General features: G+C 42.7%; 1 protein-coding gene across 1 annotated transcript in view; it reads right to left on the minus strand.

Moving 5' to 3' along the window:
- Positions 1–15,717, minus strand: part of MPZL1 (myelin protein zero like 1) — a 61,720-nt gene that overhangs the window by 15,993 nt on the left and 30,010 nt on the right. Inside the window, exons 2-4 of the mRNA XM_053605985.1 lie at positions 10,022–10,188; positions 3,863–4,076; positions 3,038–3,170 (exon numbers count right to left, since the gene is read on the minus strand). Coding sequence (XP_053461960.1) covers positions 3,038–3,170; positions 3,863–4,076; positions 10,022–10,188 — 514 coding nt within the window. The remainder of the gene's footprint in view (positions 1–3,037; positions 3,171–3,862; positions 4,077–10,021; positions 10,189–15,717) is intronic.

Below are 15,717 nucleotides of genomic sequence, written 5' to 3' on the forward strand. Positions count from 1 at the left end.
TTTTCCTCCTGCCACCAACCCTCCTCTGGGATAAAGGCTTAAAGGAGCAAGCTATGCAGTGCCTTCTTCATGGCCTAATGGCAATTAGCTTTTGTTACCATCAAAGGTAAGCCTCTTCTGAATATAGTTTTAGAATTACAGATATCCATTCAGGCTCATAGTCCTAGCTTATTTTGTTCCCTCCATATTTGATTTCTGTTGATACCTCAAACCAAACCCAAAAAACCCTAGGAAGCTGTGAATGATGAGAAACTAGGAAATACCCCAGTACACAGGCTGAGCTTTTTCAGGAGTATAGGGGACTTTTACAGCAAGTACTAAATAAACCAGGGAAAGTGAATAAAAGGAAGAAACTCATTAGGGATTTCCTAATGAAATGTGTCATCAGTACAGCTTAAATCTTTTATATTTTTCAAAAAACTCAGGAGTTTGGGGAGGACCATATTTAAAGTGTCATTACCAAGACCAAAGCATTCTGCAAACTGAGCCTTCTTTGAAATGGGAGGCTCTATTCTCTGAACCTAAATGGTGTCATAATTCTACCACAAAGAGGGTCTCAGTCAGTAATAATACAACTCACGTATGAAAAGAAAACAAATACACACACACACATGTTTTCCATGAAGAGCATATATATTCAGAGGACCACAAAGCCCTATGCAACTAGACAACGGCCGGATGGTATGCTCAACATGTTTCTAGTACAAACACACGACATATTGGTGGACAAAACATAGTAGCTTTTGGGTTAGCTCAGAGCTAGCTTTTGGGTTAGTTGTCAACAATGTATTCAGATGGGCTGAATACGTAAACATGAATATTAACAAGCAACGGGCAATGTGATTAGTTACCATGTGTCTAGTGTGAGTGGAAGAGGAGACTCAGCCCTGCTATAGTCTCAATGTGTCTTCTAGGTCAGCTTTTCTTAAGAAGTGGAAGATAAGCAGGATCTGATCCCAGCACACCAAGGTAGAAAAGGCAGGAGAGGAGGAAAAAAATCAAAGTAAGAAGCATAGCAGCACTCATGATGCCATGCAGGGTTAGGATTCTAAGGAACACTTCCCTACCCCTTTATTAGCCCCAGAAACAAGAACCACAGGTTACCACCCTGGATGGGTCTCACGCTGTAAACCAACAATCCAGCAATCCTTAATCATAAGACACTCACCATGCAAGGGGGCAGATACAGTCAGCAGAACAGAGCCATTCCAAGCACGTAACATCTGAATTTGAGCACTCAAACGTGTTAAAACAAAGCACTCCTAAACACCAGATCGGCAGACGCCATAGAGAGAGGTTCCCACTGTCCATCAGCAAGAGTGTGCAGGGCATGCAACCCTCTGAAATCACAGCGCCTGCGAGATGGTTAACGTTAGCTCTGTGCATCTGCGACACTGCTCGTGCCACATCCAGCCTGCAGCCTCGGGCTTACCACGTGACTTTTATATAGCTCACACGGGTTAGCTGTCTTGCTGGAGTAGAGAAAGGAGGAGGTCCTTCAATGACACATATACTCTATGCTCAAATGGGTTCCTTTTGAGAAGAATAAACAAAAAGAAAGTCTACTTTTCTTTACTGCTGGTATATCATCACATAAGGCTGAGGGTGGTAGTGTATTAACACTTCCTTTTTGTTTTAAAGAGATGAGGTCTCCACCTCCATCCAGGTTAATACAAATGCTGCAAAATCTCCATTTTTTTAATGGCTAAATAGTGTTCCATGGTATACATATACCACAGCTTGCCAATCCATTCTTGGGTTGAGGGGCATTTAGGCTGTTTCCACATTTTGGCAATTGTAAATTGAGCTGCGATAAACAGTCTAGCACAAGTGTCTTTATAATAAAAGGATTTTTTTCCCTTCTGGATAGATGCCCAGTAATGGGATTTCAGGATTCCAGGTATAACCCAGGTGCAGGTAGAACACATTATTCTTAGTGAAGCATCACAGGAATGGAGAAGCATGAATCCTATGTATTCAACTTTGATATGAGGACAATTAATGACAATTAATGACACAGTGAGGGTGGGGGAAGGGGACATGGGAGGAAGGAAAAAAAAAGAAAATAGTGACTAATTCTCACATAAGTTGGATTTAATCTTGTCCAAAGCACATTATTTGAAAAATAACTTTTTTTTTTTTGCAGTTTTTGGCCAGGGCCAGGTTTGAACCCACCGCCTCTGGTATATGGGGCTGGCGCTCTAGTCCTTTAAGCTACAGGCACTGCCCTTGAACAATAACTTTTAAATTCAACTTGTAATATGTTGTTTAGGATATTGCATCCTCATTGATAAGTGAAACATGTCTGTAATTTCCCCTTATAATAATATATTTTTCCAATTTTAATATCAGGTATATCCAGATGTAGTAGAATAAATTTAAAGGAAAAAAAGAAAAAGAAAAAGAAATGAGGTCTCACTATGTTGCCCAGGCTGGACTCAAACTCCTGGGCTCAAGCGATCCTCACGCCTCAACCTCCTGAGTAATTGGGATTAAAGGTGCACCATGCCCAGCTCACAACTTCTTGATTAGGTTTTTTATACTTACCCAACTAAAAAGAACCTTAAGGGATTATTGCTAAGAAATTAAAACTAAGCTCTTAAATTGGGTAAGTGATGTCTGTAGCTTAGCTTAAGAATACTGATTTCAGGGTGGTGCCTGTGACTCCAGGAGTAGGGTGCCCCATATTCCGGGGGTGGCCGGTTCAAACCCAGCCCCAGCCAAAATCTGCAAAAAAAAAAGAATACTGATTTCAGAATGAAGCGTGCTGAAATACAGCACAGACTGTGAGCAGTTCATTTCACCAAACCTAAGAAGGAACCCAGAGAAGCGGGATTAGGATCATATTCCAAATTTAACAGGCAGCCACTGATGTCTACTTGCCCATGGAGCACACCTCCTAAGGAGACAGCCTGACACGGACATGAAAGCAAACAGTAGTTAATTCTTCACAATCCTTTTCTCATTAAAAAATACACACGTTTTTATAAACCCTGATTCCGTCCCTCCACCCCTCTTCTAAAAAAGCGTTTCTTACCCATTGTAATCCCGTTTAGAGTTTTTCCTTCTATAGAGGACAGCCAGAATCATGCTGATGAGGAGAGTGAGACCTACGACCACAGCAGTAACTATCCCCACCACTACCCACACTGGGAACACCGGCAAACTCTCTAGAGAGAAAGAACAAAATAGTTTTATGGTACATTGCTAGAGAGAGAAAAAAAAATGGAATTTTATTAAATTAATAAGCAAGTGTCTTCCTCTAACAGTTACCATACTCTTTTATTATCCAGATTGTGAGATCCTAGTATCTAATTGATAAATACACATATTAGATAAATAGGAATGAACTACAGAACTAAGCATTTCTACATCCACGATCCCTCTCCATGCTCTAAAATCAAAGAAAAAGTGATGTGAATTTACCTCAGTCTAGTTTCCAACAAAGCAGACTTTGTCTCAAAATGAGACACCAGAACCTGTATTTCCTGCCTGCTCTCCATGAAAGAGGAAATCCCTATCGTGTTTTTGGCAATGTCAAAACTTTCTCCTAAAGAATATAAGACAGTATTAATGTCTTTCTTTCCCACTGGCCACCACATTCAACCATAATGAATTTGATCTTTCTTCTATAATAATTAACACTGAAAAATTAATAGTCCTGGAATCAGATCAATAGGCTCCAGACAGGAGGAATAAAAATGGAGAAATCAGCAGCTTTGGTTGGAATGAGCAACAGTTCCCTAATTGGATGGCAAAAATACTACCTCAAACACAACTTGAAATGGATCCCTGGCTCTCCAACTAAACATGAGACAGAGGATTATTTGCATTATTACTGCAAAAATACCCAAGGAAGTACCTTTTTCTACGACATACAGCCTGATGTGTCCAGGCTGGACAACAATGTCAGGAGGGTTTTTGACATCACAGATGTAGGTGCCATTGTGTATGAATTGTATGTTTTCTATGTTGATTGATGCATCCTTCTTGTCGAGGTCTCCGGCCCAGCTGATTCTGTCCTTAAATGGTGGATAATTCCCAAGGTACACTTGCCCTTGGGAATAGTGGAAAAACTGCAATTAGAAAAAAGAAAACGTGAGCTATTCTCAAAGGCAGAATCTCTAAACTCCATAACAGGCATTCTGTGAAAAAAGGCTTCACACAGAAAGAAAAGCAACATCATGTTATAAACCTCAAGCTATGGGATCTAAGACAGACAGAGGGTTACAGATGAAGAGATTCAATCCTGCCAAGTAATACCCTGTTTCCCAGAAAATAAGACATCCTCCGAAAATAAGACCTACTTACAGGAAAGATAAGACGTCCCCTGAAAATAAGACCTAGCGCATCTTTGAGAGCACACCTTAAAATAAGACACTGTCTTATTTTTGGGGAAACAGGGTAATTGAAGAAACAGACTCACATAGCATCTCTAATCCTCTCCATAGCCCATTATATCATTATTACCACCCACATCAGAAAATGGAGACTCAAAAAAGCCATTTCCCCAAGGTCACGTGGACCCAGGGTCGGAGTCAAGCCCATCTGACACTTCAAAGCCAAGGTTCTTCCTCGTTTGACCCCAGTGAATCTGAAGGCTTTGGAAAGCTTACGGTTCACAAAGTTTACCACTGAGATACAGAAAGGCATGATGAGAAAGAATCCTATATGTCACAGATCAGTTATATCTCTCCCTTATGGGTCGCCTATGGATAAGTCACGGTGCGTGAAAGGAACTCAACCCAGATAACAAAATGCTCTCACCTGACTCTGAAGGTTCAGCTTCCCGCCCCTTACTCTTTCTTCTCTTCACTCTCTCCTCAGACCTGCCCTTAGCAAAGGAACCTGTTTCTCAGACTAAGCCTTGCCAAGCCCAGCAGCTTGGAAGCAAGGTGAGGCCCAGTGGGAGGGGACCTACCCTCATGCTCAGATTACTCCAGGAGGCTCTGCTGGAGGCTTGATGTCTTTGTTCTATTTCACAGATGGGGTGGTGGTGGGTCTGAGGGGTAGAAACCAGGGGTAGAAACCACCAACAATTTAAACAGAACATCTGCAGAACCTTCTGAGCATGTTAAAAACCTCTGTGCAATCTCACTTGTTCCCAGGATGTAAGTACCATCTGTATTCTGTTAACTCCCGAACCTCTCTCTCCATCAGTAGTCTCATGGTTCCTCCCAAATTTGCCTGCTGACTTCACCCCACAGCTGCCTGAGTCCCCCAAGCTTGCCACATTCTCCTACAAACTTCATCTTGTACCTGTGTATCTCTTCTTGGCGGATGGGTGCCATCTGTCTCCCAAACCATAAATTTTGAAGTAAACCTTGATTCTTCTTCCTTCCCATCCAATTACTCTGCCGATTTTGTTAATGTACCTCATAAGTCTCTTAGTTCTCACCCCTCTATTCACTTTCCACTGATGACAACTGATTTCATGCTCTTGTCACCCTGGACTGAGTCCTTTTAACTGCTACATTGAACCCTAGCTCAACTTTCTCTAAGCTATCCTCCACGATGCCTAAATAATAATAATTATTATTATTACCATCTAATTATCCTGTGTGAAAGATGGATTTGATTATTACCATTAATCAAATATTCAGCCTATATCTAATATGACCTAAAGGCTCGTTAACAATGAAGGGTCTGGGACTGCACCCTACTTACAAGCTAGCAAAGTTAGTGTGGCAGGTTCGTAGATGCTGGTACAAGACACAGACTCCTGTGATGTGTTCACTCCCATGAAGAAGACTCAGAGGCAAAGAACCTACCTGTGGCTTACGCTGCAGCAGGAAGCATGTGTTGATCTGTTGCCCCTGCCCCGCCATGTCCTACAAGGATGGTATGGAGGGGCTCATGCAGAAGCTGTACATGCAGAGGCCCTGCATCACGGCTGAGGAACCCCAACCTTAAAGAACTCAAATCTCGTATAATGGGAAGAGGGTGTGTCTGACTTTTGCCCTGTAGGGAGATACTATCTTTACTATACTGAACAGTAAACAAATCTGTCCTCCACTGCAGGGGGAAACATTACCTCTGTCCTCCAAGACCAATCACTGTACAAAGAAAGTCGAGAACAAAGGTAGCCAGTGCCTCTGTTTGCAAGATGGTGCAGAGGGGAAAGACCCAAAGAAAACTATGTCCCAACATCTCTCCAATGCTCATAACCACCCTGCCTGATATTTCACAATGAGGAAAGTAAAGCTCAGAAAAGCTTGGTGACATGCAGAAAAGCTCTCAAGGTCATAGGTTTTAGAGATGGAATTTAGACTCAGCTTTGACCTTTGATTTCAAAGCTTATGCTATGTCCATTAACAACCGCCTCTCATGCCTGTCTGCTCAAAGTCTTTCACTCTCTCTTTATCACAAGCAAATAAGTCAGAAATTCTGAGCTTAGCAGAAAAACCCTTCCATTGTCTGGTTTCTGTCTTCACTGACCACATCATCTCCAGATATTCCCTGCCTTGCATTTCTGAACCACCAGTGGGGTTGCGTTCTGCTGCTCCCTCAGTCAGTCTCCCTCCTCACACGGGGGCCCTGTGAAGGCCGGGGAGAAGGTGGACGTGTATTTATCTCTGCATGACTCAGCACTCTACATGTAGCAGGGACTGCATAAATTTGCTGAACTGAATTGAGGAATAATACCTTGGTCAAACCAGTGAAAACAACAGAAATGAAGTAGCAAAAAAAGTCACAGATAAGACTAGATCTCATTGTCAACCAATATTTTTTAAGTGTAAGTCACTGTGCTAAATCTACGAGGTATACCAAAGATGTAAGACAGGTGTCTGCTCTTAAAATACCTGTATTCAGATAAAGAAGAGAAAACCTGTCATATTAAATGATCCGTAACACAGGAGTGGCCCGCATATGTGAGAAGTGAGTCTGAAGAGCTACAGAGAAAAGAGAAGTGGGTGCAGGGACGAACGTTCAGGGGAAAGAGATGAGGTCCACTTCAAATGGGGAGGGTTCAGAAGCAGAAACACTGTACTCGGCAGGGACAGGGTCTGCCATCTGCCTTAAAAAAAGGCATAAAGCATTTTTACTAGACTGGAAGGAATTGCACAAGACAGCACAAGTGAGGCTGAAGGGGTAGGCTGGGCTGAACTGTAAGGAGCTTTAAACTCTAAACAAGCACTGCCAGCCAGTGGGAAACTAGGGGGTTTCTGTCAAGAGCAGTGGCAGGGCAAAAGAACTCTTAAGGCTACGCACTGCAGGTGTGTGAGGTTAAACTGCAAGATGAAAAAACAGAAGTAGAAGACCAACCAGGGGCTGCTCTGCCAGTCCAGGCACCAGAGAGGCACAAGGCTGACAAAAAGCCAGACACCAGCAATGAAGAAGGAAGAGCCAGGAAAGGTTCTTCAGGGGCAGGGGGTGGTGGAGAAAAGGACAAGAACCTCTCACAAAAAAGTGGGCAGAGGGGGCGGCGCCTGTAGCTCAGTGGTTAGGGCGCCAGCCACATACATTGGGGCTGGTGGGTTCGAACCCAGCCTGGGCTTACTAAACAACAATGACAACTGCAACAAAAAAATAGCTGGTGTTGTGGCGGGCGCCTGTAGTCCCAGCTACCTGGGAGGCTGAGGCAAGAGAATCGCTTCAGCACAAGAGTCTGAGGTTGCTGTCAGTTGTGATGCCACGGCACTGCCCAGGGTGACAGCCTAAGACTCTGTCTCCAAAAAAAAAAAAAAAAGTGGGCAGGGGAAAAAGAAACAGAAGGGAGAAAGAATGAACTCTGTTTTAGACCTGTGGATCCTGAGTCCATGGACCAGAAAAGCTATCTATGGTATGCTAGGATTGAATATAATTTTCCTGTAAAACCTATAAAAACAAAAATCAACCTGCTTACCTTCTATTAAATGTGTTCTGACATTTTGGCTCCTAAACCGATAATTGAGCATTCTGGAGTTAACTGTAAGCAGGCAAAAGTGTAAACTGATGAGCCAAACACATTAACCAGAAATATGGCATGTTCTTAAGTCTTGAGTTCTATAAACCTTCCTTAATCCACATGACAAGAAGGTTTTGAGTAGAAATGGAAGCACTCTTTAAAAAGAACGTTATTACCTCTAGGTGTCTTCCTGACTACTGCTTTATTTTCTATGAACTAAATAATGGCCCTCACATCCACTCCTGCAGAAGACTTCAGTGGGAAATCATCACAAGTTTAGATACTTCTTTGAACTCTCTTAAGTAAACTTAACATGTTTTGCCTCTGTAGGAACATTAGTGTATGTTCTATGCTGATACCATATTTACGTGAAGCTAGGGAATGACTCTGCATCTGTTTCCCCATGACGTTTATATGGATTCCTGCTCTCAGGCAGTGTCTTACAAAAATCTCCAGGCCAGGCGTTCTCAATAAGGGCAGTACTACATATAGCAAGCATTGGCTAGAGGGTGGGACGGTTTGAGACAGTTATATAAAGCACGGTATATAAATACGGTATATCTATAGTATTTAATGGGAAGGGGCAGAGATTAAGAAAAAGGCTCCTTCTAAATATAAATTATAAAAATTATCAGGCACTGCCTTAGGCAATCCCTAAAGCCTCTATGCAGTAAATATTATAAACAGACTTTCCAATCAGACAGAGAAATAAATATATAAAGGGAAAAATATAGTAGTTGGAGTTCAGTGCAACAAAGTTTGAGCAATTCTGACCCGTATGGTGTGGCCATGAGCCGGTATTCCCATCCTCCACCTTCTCCTCACTTAGATGGAGAGGACAGTGTTCCTGCCTCACAGATCCATGAAGATTCAATGACCTGGGCATACGACGGGCCTAGCATCTGGGTGGGGACTGACAAATGTAACTGGTCATCATTTGAGAGAAGAGCCAGGGATTCTTACTTAAAAGTCGATGGCAGACCCTGTCCCTGCCGAGTACAGACAATCTGAAATGTGCAACATTGCTACAGTATGTGCCTCTGTGGAAAGGACATTCAACAGGCTGAGAAAACAACAGCGACATGGGAACAGTGTGTGTCAGTACCTCAACAGCTAGACACCATCCTGTGCACTTACCCTACACAATCTCACTTTAGTCTAACACTCCCGTGTGGGAGAGTGTATTATCTCCGTTTTATGAACAAGAATCAGAATAGTCTGGCCCGGCGCCTGTAGCTCAGTGGTTAGGGCGCCAGCCACATACACCCAGGCCTGCTGAACAATAATGACAACTGCAACAACAACAACAAAAATAGCCAGGCATTGTGGCAAGTCCAGCTACGTGGGAGGCTGAGGCAAGAAAATCACTTAAGCTCAAGAATTTGAGGTTGCTGTGAGCTGTGACACTATGGCACTGTACCGAGGGCGACATAGTGAGACTCTGTCTCAAAAAAAAAAAAAAAAGAATCAAAATACTCAGTCTATGTTTAACAAGCACCCACTGCAAACCAGTACTCAGCTAGTAACTAACTAACATTTGGTGTTCTATTACTGTTGTGCCCCTGAAGTCACGTGTATACCAGTCTTAACTTCTGATCACTCTCGGTGACAGTAAAGACTGTTATTTAGATACTTTTGAAAGCCCTACCTACCCACTGCATGTTAAGCTCTCAATAAATATTGTCAAATCAGATGGCCTATAAATGAAATCAAGAAATTCATAATTAAATCAGAAGGGAGCACATATACACACATATGTATCATATAGTAACAGGTAAAAGATAGAAATAAAAAGAGGGCAAATAAAAGCCCTCGTTTGACAAGATGCAGGATAAATCCTGATTAGTGTCGGCATGGTCAATTAAGGACTGCCCTGTGGAAAAGATCCATTTCAGAATAGGATCTGAAGGTGGCGAGCAACTGCGGGGATACCAAGGGAGAATGATGCGCAAAGACAAGGGAATGAGCACACTTAAGAGATGCTGAAGCTGGAGAAAGGCCTTGAAGGCTCTAATAGAGGATAGAGACACTCATTTTGGAAATGCACAATCAGGAGAATGGATCCTGAACTGCACCTCAGCAGTAAAGAAACACACAAGGCAGGACCAGCCACGAGCACCCAAGCATTCCTACCGACACAGTGGTGTCAGCTCCTTCTGGCTGGAAGCTCCAGGAGACGGAGGTCAACCCGCCGGGGGTATTAGTAGACTTGAACTTGCATGTCAGCTTCCCTTGTGTCCCATTTGCCACGAAGATTTCTTTTGGTGTATAGACCTCCAAGGCTGATACTCTAGCTGTCACTGGAGAGAAAGGAGAAAGGACAGTGTAAGGGGAGCATTAGCAATAAACACTACTACGCACATTTTTCACAGAAGAGGACAAAGGAAAGATACAAGAAAGTTTCCAGATATATACAGTGATCCAGTGCCATTTACCACACACTTCTGGCAGGATATCCTATAGCTAAGTACTTCCTGTCACTGACAGTCTGAGGTTTGCACTGTCTTTGATTTTTAGTTAAGAAAATATTTTGGCTGGTCCAAAGGTAGTGAGTTACCTCGCTTGATGGTTCACGGTCAGTTACAGATTGAACTCCTTCTTCTACTCTTTTCCCCTTTCTCACTATTGCACTTGACTAGTCTTAGAAAAAAAAAAAAAAAGAGAATATTTTTACTAGTTTGGCTATACTTAATAATTATGCTTTTTAAATTAAAAGATGTTATAAAGAGCAGTTATACATTTGCAGAAACACTGCGTGGAAAAGTAGACAGTTCTCACACCCCACTCCCTGTTTCCCCCTGTGACTAACCTCTGGCATCAGGGTGGCACATTTGTCTAAATTGATGACCCACAGTTTATATCAGGGTTAACTTTTGTGTTGTACATTCTGTGTATTTTCACAAATGTGTACAATGACATGGCTCCACCATTACCTTACCATATAGAATAGTTCTATTGTCCTAAAACACCTGCTGTGTTCCACCAATTCCTTCCTCCCTCCTTCTCCCAAACCCCTGGCAACCACTGACCTTTTACTACCTCTATATTTTTGCCTTTTCCAGAATGTCACATTGATAGAATAATATAGAAAGTTTTTTTTTTTTTTTTTTGCAGTTTTTGTCCGGGGCTGGATTTGAACCCACCACCTCCGGCATATGGGGCCGGCACCTTACTCCTTGACCCACAGGCACCACCAGATAGAATAATATAGTATTCAGCCATTTCAGACTGGCTTCTTTCACTTAGCAATATTTACTTAATCATTTTTCATGTCTTTTTGTGGCTTGATATCTCATTTCTTTTTATTGCTGCATAATATTAAATGGTACAGATGTATCACAGTTTACTCGTTCACCCCCTGAAGGACTGCCTGGTCACTTCCCTGATGGTCTGTGTTTAATGATATGAAGGCCATATTTTTACTTCTTTGATCAGCCCTCATATTCACCTACAATTGTTATCACATTGCACTTTTCTCACCTTCTCTATTTAAAGCAATTAAAACTCTTCTGAGTGAGACTTATTACTTCATTTTAAAGTCATATTATTACTTAACTGGTCTTTTTCCTATAATGCAGAAAGATGCATAACATATCTTGGGGTTTGCTAGTGAAATCTTAACCACCACAAGATTTCAGTGTGCTAAGTATGTGTGTACTCAAGAAATAGTTGACTACACTTATCACATTTCATTTTACCTATCCAGGTTTTTCAGTTACCCTAAGTCCAGGAAGTAGTGATTAAAATACGTCTATCACATGGAATATAAAAAAGCTCTTTTCTCAAGATCTGTAATCACAGGCGACTGCAAGAATTGTTAAGGATTATTGTTAAAAGAAGACAGTCTTCGTTCAAAAAGAAACACCTTTGCAAACTGAATGAAGGTTAGAAAGAAACATCCTTGGCTTAAAATTGGTAACATAAAAACACTGACTTTCAAAATAAGATATTTTTTAAAGAAATAGTTTGAAATAAATATCTACAGTGTTCCAGTTATTCTTAGAATGTAACAGACGGGCAGAATAAAGCAGGGTATTGTCACTTAGAACCGAGAGTCATTTTCAGAATTTTTTCTTCCAGAGGGCTTAACTATAACTCTGGGCCAAGGAGAACAAGAGTTCTCCCCCTTTCCTCCCAACCGTCTTCCAAATGTTTATTCTCAGGGCACAATGGACACTTTTGGCTATTCTTTTAAATAAACTGATAGCCACACTGCATCAAGTGGATTTTTTTCTGCTAAAGAGGGTAGATTATTATTATAGGGAACAATAGATTATTATTTGTGGTCCAAACCTCCAAACAAGCCTCTCTTTCAGCTGAGAAACAAACAAAAGACATGGCTTGCTATTGTGGGTGGGCAGAGAAGCAGCCTCGGGGCACTGGAGTTCAAAATGAAGGACAAAGCACAAGACTAGACAAGTTGACCAGCTTGTTCCAGGAAGCAGTCCTGGTTTGCAACCCGTATTCATTCTGTGTGATTTTGACTAGTTTTCTCCAAGGTGATGAGCGCTGCTAGGAAAGTCACAGTCTCTAAAGCCCATGAATGAAGTTTCTCACGGATTGTCTTGAACCAGATTCTTGCCTCAAGGCCTGGTTGCAAGAACTGTTACTCAGAGACATTATTTAAAGTAGGGACTAGGTCACAAGTTCAAGTTTACAGTCACAGAATTTCGAGCAAAAACACTAACCAAGATTGCCAAAAGGCTTGTAGGCAATTTATTTAAGACAGACTTGGTTTAGTTACACCAGAGCTGGCTAATTCACAAGTGGCTTTTTAAAAAAAACATACCATCACTCTTTGGCTGAACCTGTGGCTCTTAGAGACAGCATTATGAATTCCAACTCCAGAAAAAGCGAGTCACTCCCTACACAGCAAGTTAACTTCCTCCCTATCTTTTTCTCCATTACTACTCCTATAGTCATAAGATAAACCGTCTAAAACACTGGTCTCTTTGTTCATTTTCTCTCCTCCGGTCATCTGGATAAGCTCGGGCCTATCCTGCCACCCAGCCCTATGGTCATACCCTAAAGCAGTGCTTCCCAACTCAGCACTAATGACAACGGGGACAGATAATCTTTGCCTGGGGAACTGTCCTGTGCACTGGAGAATGCTGAGCCGCATCCCTGGCCTTTACAAGACACAGTAGCATTTCTTCCACCTCCAGTTGCAATAATCAAAAATGTCTCTAGACATCACAAATGTCCACCCCTTTCAGTGGTGAAATCAACCCCTCATTGAGAATCATTGTTCTAGACTGTATCAACATACCTGCACCTTCCCCACATCTCAAGTTCAAGCTTCAAATTCCTGACTTCACTGGTCCTTCTGCCACATCAGAAGCAAAACTCTATCAATGCTCCAAGCTCCGTTCTGTCCTGCAGCCCAGCATGTCATTTGCTTCACTCAGATTAGATCCCACCCATGGTTATACTCCCTGCACGCAGGATCAGCTCCCTTGCTTCTCTCTCCCATCAGTGCATTCACCTAGCCAAATCTCAGTCCTGGTTAAATCTAATTCTCTGCCCACTCTGCCTCTCTACCAGGGTGGCTGACCATCACTGGAGAAATGCCCACAATCCTACCAACTGGTTTCACCTTATATTCATGACGACTAACCTCAAGGGGACTCCTAGTGATGCTTGACAACCCATCCATTCTCCACCACTCTCCATTTTCCCATGGGACTATTTTAAACCTTCCTCTCCAAACTCAAATTTCCATCCCCTCCAGCTACTCACTCTCACTCAGCTAATGACTGCTTCTTCACTGAGAAAACAGAAGCCACCAGAAGAGGTCCCCACATCACCTCTGCCTACCTCCCTGCGTCTGTGCCCATAGTCCTCCCTTAGCTCCACCAAAGTCAACCAGATGTCTGTCCCCCTCCAAGGTCACCCCCTCCACTGCACACTGCACCTCGTCTTCTCGTGCCCACTGAAGGACTTCGATCCAGCAATTCTCTCTTCTCTGAGTTTCTCACTCCTGCTGATTACTACCATCAGCCATATAGGTATACACATTTATATTTACATTGCCACTCTAAGGGAAAAGAGTTTGCATCTCCCCAAAGCTGTGGCCCCTTTGCCATTCTCTCTTTTACAGGTCTCAAAAGAACTATCTATTCTCACTTTGTTAAATTTCCCTTCTTTTTTTTTTTTGGAATAAATCCATTTTTGACTTTCATCCTCATACTTCACTGAAACCGTTTTTGCCAAGGAATGCAATGATCTCCTTGTGGCTAAATCAATGGCTAACTACCAAAGTGTGTCTTATTGACCAACCTGCAAGGTGACAGTTAATCACTCCTTCCTTGAAACTTCTTTTCTTTTACAGTTTGGCTCCTAGAATGCTTCTCCCTCTTGATTTCTTCTTACCCATTGGCAGCTCCTTTGCTGGTTCTCCTGACTTCTGTATGTTAAGGAGCCCCAGATCATTCCTCTGACTGCTTATCTATTTAATAGTAACTCTCTTGGTGACCTCAGCTAGTTTCAATGTCCCTAAATGCTGATGCACACACGTGCACACACACACACAGGATTTAACTGGCATCAACAACTTCACTTATAAATGGAATCATCTCAAATTTAATGTGTCCAAATTGAGTCCTGACTCCCACTCCCAAACCTTCCTTTCCATGGTGTTATCCATCCTAGCAAATGGCAACTCTAGCCTTTTAGTTTCCTGTGGCGGAGGCCAAAATCCTGGAGTCTTGCTCAACTCCTCCTTTTCTCACGATTCACCTCCAAGCTGTCTGTAACACAAGTTACATATTTAGAAACTGATCATAGAAACTGATCACAGCAACTGATCTCTCCTGTGCACATTCAGTGCTACCATCTTGGTCCCAGCTGCCATCATCTTTCACTTAGATTACTTTAATGCTTCCCAACTGGCCTCCCAAAGTACTGGAATTACAGGCATGAGCCACCATGCCGGCCCAGGAGAACATCTCTAATAAGATGCCATTCATGCCCATCACAGTTGGTAAAATACTGCTGCGCGTGTGCAAAGAAACCACATGCAGATTTCAGCAGCCTGGTCCGCAGAGAGAACAGAGAGACCTCATTAAAACTCAGGTCAGATCCTATCACTCCTTTACTCAGAATCCTCCAAGGGTGTTCCCACATCAGCCTGGATCAAGCTAGTCCTCATGTGGCCAACTAGGCCCTGCTTGATCTAATTGCTGGGCACCTCTCAGATCTCATCTCCTGCTCTTTCCCCCACAAACATGTAGAACCAGCTCCCCGCCCCCTGCTCGTTGTTCCTCTGCTTGTGACAAGTATACTCCAGATAGTGAATGCTATGGACAAAGAGACCAGACGTAGCCCAGAGAATCATGACGCTGAGAGACAAGGGAAGGGCAGTCAACTGTGTTAAATCCCGAGAGTCGGGTGGTCTGCACTGTTGATATCAGTCACTGGAGGCCCTTGCTTAAGACTGCATGTGGTTTCTTTACACATAATAGCACCTGGACTCCAAAGTACTTTTACCAACTGCAATGGGCATAAATGGCATTTTGTTAGAAATGTGCTCCTAGGCCAGAATGGTGGCTCATGCCTGCAATCCTAGTACTCTGAGAGGTCAAGAAGGGAGGATTGCTTGAGGCTGGCAGTTTGAGACCAGGTTGGACAACATAGCGAGACCCTGAATCTACAAAAAGAAATCTTAAAAATTAACTGGGAATATGGTGTGTGCCTACAGACCTAGTTACTCGGAGGTTGAGCCAAGAGGACTGGTTGGGCTTGGGAGTCGGAGATTGCAGTGAGCTGTGACGGTGCCACTGCACTACAGAGAAAGACCCTCTGTTGAAGCACCACCACCAAAAGATTTA

This window comes from Nycticebus coucang, chromosome 10 (genome assembly GCF_027406575.1).
Source record: "Nycticebus coucang isolate mNycCou1 chromosome 10, mNycCou1.pri, whole genome shotgun sequence".
Lineage (NCBI taxonomy): Eukaryota > Metazoa > Chordata > Mammalia > Primates > Lorisidae > Nycticebus > Nycticebus coucang.